General features: G+C 31.8%; 1 protein-coding gene across 1 annotated transcript; it reads right to left on the reverse strand.

Moving 5' to 3' along the window:
* Positions 1-273: 273 nt before the first annotated feature.
* LOC120264431 (protein PALE CRESS, chloroplastic) lies at positions 274-5,947 on the reverse strand. Its single transcript, XM_039272246.1, has 7 exons — positions 5,796-5,947; positions 5,603-5,682; positions 3,898-4,092; positions 3,387-3,473; positions 2,354-2,404; positions 1,301-1,480; positions 274-702 (listed from the first exon to the last, which is right to left on the reverse strand). Exons 1-7 carry the CDS (start codon positions 5,923-5,925, stop codon positions 469-471), a joined length of 957 nt encoding a protein of 318 aa, XP_039128180.1. The 5' UTR covers positions 5,926-5,947; the 3' UTR covers positions 274-468.
* Between the last annotated feature and the right edge of the window lie 1,329 nt (positions 5,948-7,276).

A 7,276-nucleotide genomic window follows, 5' to 3' on the forward strand; every position in this document is an offset into this window, starting at 1 on the left:
AAAGATGCAAGTCAAAAGATATAAAAGAAACTAGTGATGAAAACATGTAAACAGAACCAAAACATTAGATAAAGAACGCATAGGACTCAAATTGTATGCCCGAGTTCACACAGGGTTTTTTTTTTACCACTACATTATAGTCGGGAGAATTTGAACTCAGAACAATAAAAGTCTTCTACCATTACTTTATGCATGTGGACCGTACCCATGAGCTTGTTGGCGCAAAATTGTATTCTTTAATTAGTAGTTGATTTCAAAACAAAAACTCACTGTTATTAAACATGTATCATTGCATTTCTACAAAGACTACAATAAATATCTTTCTCATATGATTTTTCTGCGTGGCATTACTGGAACAAGGGCACTTCTTGGACATATTTCTATCCATGTTTAATAAATATACATGTGCTTGAAGGCAATGTTATTGCAAGCAAGTGCAACAATAGTGTTCTAAATTAATTAAATGCTTTACCATTTTAATGTAACGGCTAATTCTAGTAGAGCTTCTACCTGGCTAATTGTTCGTTGTTTTTCCTGTTGTTTCAATCTCATTGCAACTGCTTCCGCGTCAAACCCGTCTGGGAGCTGGACAATGTTCTGTTCAGCTCGAACTTCTTGCAGTAGTTCATCAACTTCTCTAATAAAATCGGCTCGTAATATCACATCGTCATCCTCAGGTGGAAGACCGATGCGGCCTTGATGCTGGTGGAATTTGAAAGCATCATCAGAATGATCTCATTATAAGAAGTTAAATTCTATGGATCAATGTTACAAAGTAAATGAATACAAGACAAAACAGAAGCTGACCTAACTGAAATATAAAACCAGTGCTTCAACCTGCTTCAATGCTATTTGCAATAATAAGAGTGGTTTTGGTCAAGTAAAAAAGTCACAAAACTCACATACTCTAGTTTTGAAATTTTTGAAATCATATGAATACCATAGTAATAAAAAATAGAACATGTTTGAACAGGTATCAAGTCTTTTGATGATCATGATTTTTTAAAACTAGTGCTGTAAAGATACAAAAGATTAAAAAGAAACAGAAAAAAAAACTGAAAGAAAAAGATTATTGTTCATATTAAATCCTATGTTCCTAAATGCAACTAGTCAGCAAATTAAAAGTGACACAAGCTGATTACCAATGTAAAACAAAAGATTGAATATATTATTTCAACTTTCCAAGGGAATACATATAAATAGCAGTAGTTCAAAGACATGCACATAAATAGCCAAGCCACCTGATAAACATAGATATTTTATCTAAGAATAATGACAGATGTAGCTGATTAAAACATACCTCAGCAACATCGAACCCAGATGGAACGAGCATACTGAATGGATCCTCATAAGGAAAGGTGTCAACCATGCATTTTCTACATTTCTTCAACCATGAATCATCATCAAACCCGTCATGGAGGTTTAAGAGATCATTTAGCAATCTCATTGCAGGTGTAGATTCCCTCTTCAAAATTTCCGTCTATAAATATAAAATGTGTTGACATCATCATGTTTGTGACAACAACAACAATGAGCCATTTAAGAGGAAACAATCAGAAGCAGGATGAGATCTCACAACTTCAAGCATCAAATAATTGGGGCAATTAATCTTACCATCCTAACATTCTTGATTAAACAACACAAGATATTTACAGAAGTTTATGAAATAACTGGAAAGTCCATTAACAAAAACACAATCATGATATGCACGAAAATGAACTAGATTAGAATAAAGTGTGTGTTGAAGATTGAAAAGTGCATCTTACAATAACATACAAAAAATATTCTGATTTATGTAATCCATCAAATCAGAAAAAAAAAAAACTCTGCTTTTATGTATTGACCCATCTAGCCAATATAGTCAAGTGTCAAGAACAGTATAACCTAAAAAAAAGTAAAAGCTTAAGTTTAAAATCTAATTATGATTAAGTCAAAAACATATTCAACTCATATGCAAATCTTCCTGCCAAACCAATTTAGAAAAAATACCCTCAAACACACTCATAACTCACGAACCAAACACAACTTATAATACTTCACCGTAATAAAAGTCTCAAACTTTAGGTCTATGTAATGTTTTCAGTGTAAGGTAAATTGAACAAACATAGGCTAGAGAGCAATGGTTTTCTCTGTCTAATTGTCTATCATATTATGCAGATATTTATACTACTATTGATCAATAATGACAATGAAATGTTGAACTTAATGTCACCTTTTCCTAAACCATTACCAATAAACACAAACCAATCCCCACACAGGCCTCCTATTTTGACCAATCCACACAAACCACAAGTTATCAACAAAAAATACAATGATAAGATTCAATTTAAAAAACAAGAAAAAGAAGCAATACCTCTATCCTCCTATATAAAAGGTCCAAGCTTCTAATGACATCCTTTTCATCCTGAAACCCAATAAGGTTGTGAATAAAACATGGTCCCTATAACAATTAAGTAATCAAGTTCTTAAGAAAAAAAGATAGGAAGCAGGATCACAACAGCAGTTGACAAGATAGCTGTTGAAGTACTACATCAAACTTCTGAACTTCTGAAAATATAGATCATTGTAGTTACTAAGATTTATTTATCCATATTATTGTTTGTTGGAATTTTTGTAGCTTAAATCATCATAAGAAATCAAAACAAACGAAAACATATATTAGGCTTATAATCATGAAGTTTAAAAAACCATAGAGGTAGGGCATTTAAAAGAACAAAAGGACTGATTTTAAAGATCCATGAGGCAAAGAAATATTATTCGATCCTCGATTGTTCATATTAATAGTAGATACAAAACCGTAAAACATAAGGAACAAAACAAACTAAGAAAAATTTAATCCCAAAAATGAGATTCACAGTTACAAGAAGAATGTACCTCATGGACATCAGAGAGAGAGAGAGAGAGAGAGAGAGAGAGAGCAATTAGAAGGCTGAGCCACATTAATAATCATAACCAAAACCAGTCTTAACTGTAAAATGGATTTATATTGCCAAGATGCCGAAGAAATATAACATTCTAGCACTGCACGTACTCTCACTTTATAGTAACAAGAGGAACTGTGTGTGTGCACAAATTTGGCATTTGGGATGAAAACAAAGGCATTCAGTAGAAGTTTATCAAATTTAGTGTAGCATTTTAAGTGTGTTTTAGTTTATAATTCTAGAAGTGAAATAAAGCAAACCATACTTTAATAAAATTATTCTGTAAATCATTCTGTACACCTAGTGGACTATTTGGGACTAACTTGCAACGTGCTGAATTATGCCCTTAACATGTGAAAGCACACAATTGAGGCAGACAAATCTCAAAAGAAAATCATACCATGCTCCAAAAAAGAACATTCATCAGCAAATATCTCAACAAAAGAAAGTTCTAGAAAATCGTACATCTCTTCGAGCAAGATCAAGCCTGTTCCATATAACCATTAGAACAAGTTCCGTAAGTTCACCTTTCTCAGCAGCCTCCTCAATTTTCTACACATAAAGGTTGATTAGTTTTAACGCATGCTTGGCAATAAAAAGTAGTTCTAATGCTAAAAATTAGTTCAGGAAAAATCCTGCGCAAAAGGCATTGGAATTAAAGGACTTAGACAAAGAATGGCTCAATTACAAGAAAAACAAGATTGTCTTAGAATATTTCTACAACAGTAACAGAACTTCACCATTATTTCATGTTTGCCTGAGCAAGAAAATAGCACAAATAAGAAACCATGACCAACTAATTTATGTTCAATCAAATGAAACAGCACTGTAATGATGAACCTAACTAGTCATAACCATTAGGATGATATAATAAGACCAAATAGAAAAAAAGGATGCAAAAAATTCTTTTACAATAAGTCAGGTTCTACTGATGTATATTGATCAAGATTTTTTAGATCAGGCATGGAGCAAATACCTGTTCAACTTCTTCAGCAGACCTGATAAAGCTAGAGACAAGCCTTCTTGCTTTGTGAACTTCTTCCTCAGGGTACCCCTTAAGGCGTGAGCCAATTTCACGATATTCATCATCCTTCATTCGCTCTTTTTCTTCTTCCTTTCGACGATAGGCGTGCCATTCAGCAGTCTTCTTTCTTTGTCGAGCTTGCCATTCCTATAATTTGTATATTTAATGGAGGTATCATTTAAAAGATCTAAAACATAATAATATGGGGGAAGAAAGACATGCACAACAGTATTTTACAGATTTTTAATTTATACAATGAAAATGTAAATCTGTGCACCAAAAGTTACATGCATTTTGGAACTATCAATTGTTAATTCAACAAGTTTCTTAAATTTAGTACGTAAGATTATATATAATTTGCCTTTGCCACATTGAGGAAAACTGGAATGGTGAACTTACCATGAATACTAATTAATAACATTTGATATAAATGTAATGGAATCAATCCAAGGTATAACATATATTATATGTGATGCTTTATGGTTGATGGAAATTTTGAAGCTCAAACAGTCCCAAATTCAAATGAATAGCGCATGAAATTGAATCTACAGCTCTACAAACCAGAGGGTTTCAATGTGTTTCAAGGTTTCATTCATGATGGATAATAAATATATCAGGAATTATAAAGCAGCATAAATGCTTAAACTGTGTCAACCATGGCCTTATTAAAACCTATGAAGACATCTTGGGTTACCAAAACTAACGCAACCAAAGTCTAATAATTCAACTTCTTTCTAATAGTCATTATAGCAGCTAAATATTCTATTATAATGTCAATCCACGATACATTGCTATCATTTCCAGGCTATTAATATTACTCGATTGGTTTAACAAGGCCAGAAACAAACCTAAAGCATAACAGAACATATGTTAGATAGTAGATAGGCTCAAAGTCAACTGTAAATTATACCACTCTAAAAAGACTTGAGATGCTTACAATCTTGAGCAAAACTTGAAGAGTTAAAGTTTAAATTTTAAGGACATAAAAAAGCTTGGTCTAGACTTGCCTCCTGTGGAATGAAAAATAGTACTCACATCTACATAATCAGGGGAGTTATTTGATTGACAAAGCAAATGCAATATGAGGTTCAGACTTAATCACATGAAGAACAGCTGCCTAATAATGCAACGAGCATGCACATGCGGCATTTCATTTCAGCAGAACATAAGGATGCCACATGATGCATTTTTTTTAAGCCTTTCCTGTACACAATAAGAAAAATTTAAACTATAACTTCCACAAATAAATTCAATCATCAGATTCCTACTGTCGTCAATTGTTAGAAAACAAGTTTAAGATCTGAAATGCCAAAGATACTTCAAGATTCTTCATTACAGTAATGTCAGTAAATCACACGAAGCTAATCCAAGAACACCATCCAGCAAGTCAGGAAGCTTCCACTGACAAATTCATGCAAGAAAAACTCTTAAAAAAAGGTAAAGCGCAAGAACAAGGGAAACATGAACACCAGCAAAACTCGCAAAAGCCAATGGACGAGCTTGACAAGCAGGGAAAAACATCAAACCCACAACTTTCACAAGGAAATCAAGTCAAAAGACTCATATCCACACAAATTAGTACGAAACAAGTTCAACATCCGAAACAATCGGTACCTGTTCGATAAAATGCTAGAGAGACAGGGAGGGAACAACATACATCATCATAAAACTCTTTGGGAAGCGAAGCAGCTTGGTCATCCTCACCGATGACGAATTCCTCCTCATTCGAATGCAACGCTGGAGGAATTCCGATAACGAATCAAGCCGGAACCTCAGAGGAAAGCTCGAGAAACTAACAAACAAGTAAAGAAGAGAGAAGAAGGGTAATGGAGCAATGGAGGAAGAACAACCTCGGCATAGTGGGCGCTTGGATTTGAATGCCGGAAAGGAGGGAGGAGCTCGGTGGCAGCGAGGTCTTGGTCGCGAGAAAGAGGAGAGAAATGGTAAGCGCATAGGCAGGCACGAAGCCATGGCGTCCATCGCTCACTGAGGCTTTGTTGGGTTCCTTCTCTGCTTTTATGGGGTTTTGGTGGAAGATTTAGACGCATTTGGTTGGCTGTAACTGAAATTACATGTAAGTGAAATTATATTGTAAATGAAAATACTGCATTTTAATTTATATCATTGGTGTTTGGTTTGCTATAATTAAAAATACTGCATTTAGTTTTTATTTGTTTGATTTTATAAAAGTAAAAAGATATGGTCACCATGTAAGTGAAGGGGTGAAATTACCCCTATTATCCAGTATTATTATTAATTATTTAATACACTTCATAAAATTAATTTAAACGAAAATAATTAATTTAATTTAATTTAATTTTGAATTAATTAATTAATTTAATAAAGTATTGATTATATTTAAAATTAATAATCATAAACTTAAATAATTAAGCCAAATAATAATGAGAAGCTTAAATAATTAAGCACTAATTCAAACTAATTAATTTAACTCTCACTATCTACTATTAACACTAATGTAAAAAAAATAATTAATTAATTAATTTAATGATAATTTTATTAAATTAAAAATATGCAGTATTCTTTAATTCTATATTAAAAAATATTTTAATAATAAAAACTAAATAAAAATTTGTATATTTTAAATAAAAAATTAATTTAATTTAAACATAAATAATTAAAAATTTAATTATGTTAACAATTGATTACCTTATAAGTTTTCAATTCTTTTTAATGCATAATGTGGAGAGTGAAGAATAGTGATTTTAATTCAAATGATTTGCTGCATTTCAACTTACAACAAAATTTGCTGTAAGTTGAAATACTGCAAAAGTACAGAAAACTGCAAAACTTTTTACATGTAAAACTGATTTCACAGGAAACCAAACAACATTTTACACGTAAAACTAGTTACATTAGAGCTACTTACAGCTAGTTGCAGGTAACCAAACATCCCCTTACTGTTAGTCCCCGAATTACAGTACTAGTTAAAGTTAGTTGAAAGTTTAAATATATAAAAATTATATTAAAATTTTAAAACTATGTTTATTTGAAATATGATTTAATAGAATGTGTACTTGAATATGATTTATTGGAAATAATAGAAGTAAATTAATTATAAAAGATAATTAAAAAAATAATAATATTTAATGCTTTATAAAATTTCTAGATGAACAAATAAAAAAGATGAATAAAAAGCTTTAAAAATGAGATTAGTAAAAAAATCAGAAGGAGTATATTATGATTTAGGAACACAGGAAAAGTGTTGATTTGGTCCCTGAAATATATTACAATGTTTACCTTGGTTAGTTTTTTTTTAAGTATATTGTTTTTTATTTAGTGGTAGCTTATTTGAAGAGGATGGAAGAAACAT

This window comes from Dioscorea cayenensis, chromosome 7, assembly GCF_009730915.1.
Source record: "Dioscorea cayenensis subsp. rotundata cultivar TDr96_F1 chromosome 7, TDr96_F1_v2_PseudoChromosome.rev07_lg8_w22 25.fasta, whole genome shotgun sequence".
NCBI classification, from domain to species: domain Eukaryota; kingdom Viridiplantae; phylum Streptophyta; class Magnoliopsida; order Dioscoreales; family Dioscoreaceae; genus Dioscorea; species Dioscorea cayenensis.

Bases quoted from the DNA above. Each gene is read 5' to 3' on its own strand.
- LOC120264431 (XM_039272246.1), bottom strand. From the start codon at position 5,925: ATGGACGCCATGGCTTCGTGCCTGCCTATGCGCTTACCATTTCTCTCC. The intron at 2,405-3,386 runs GTACGATTTTCT...ATTGGGTTTCAG, and splicing joins TTGATCTTGCTCGAAGAGAT to GATGAAAAGGATGTCATTAG. The intron at 1,481-2,353 runs GTATTGCTTCTT...TTATATTTATAG, and splicing joins TTTTATATAGGAGGATAGAG to ACGGAAATTTTGAAGAGGGA.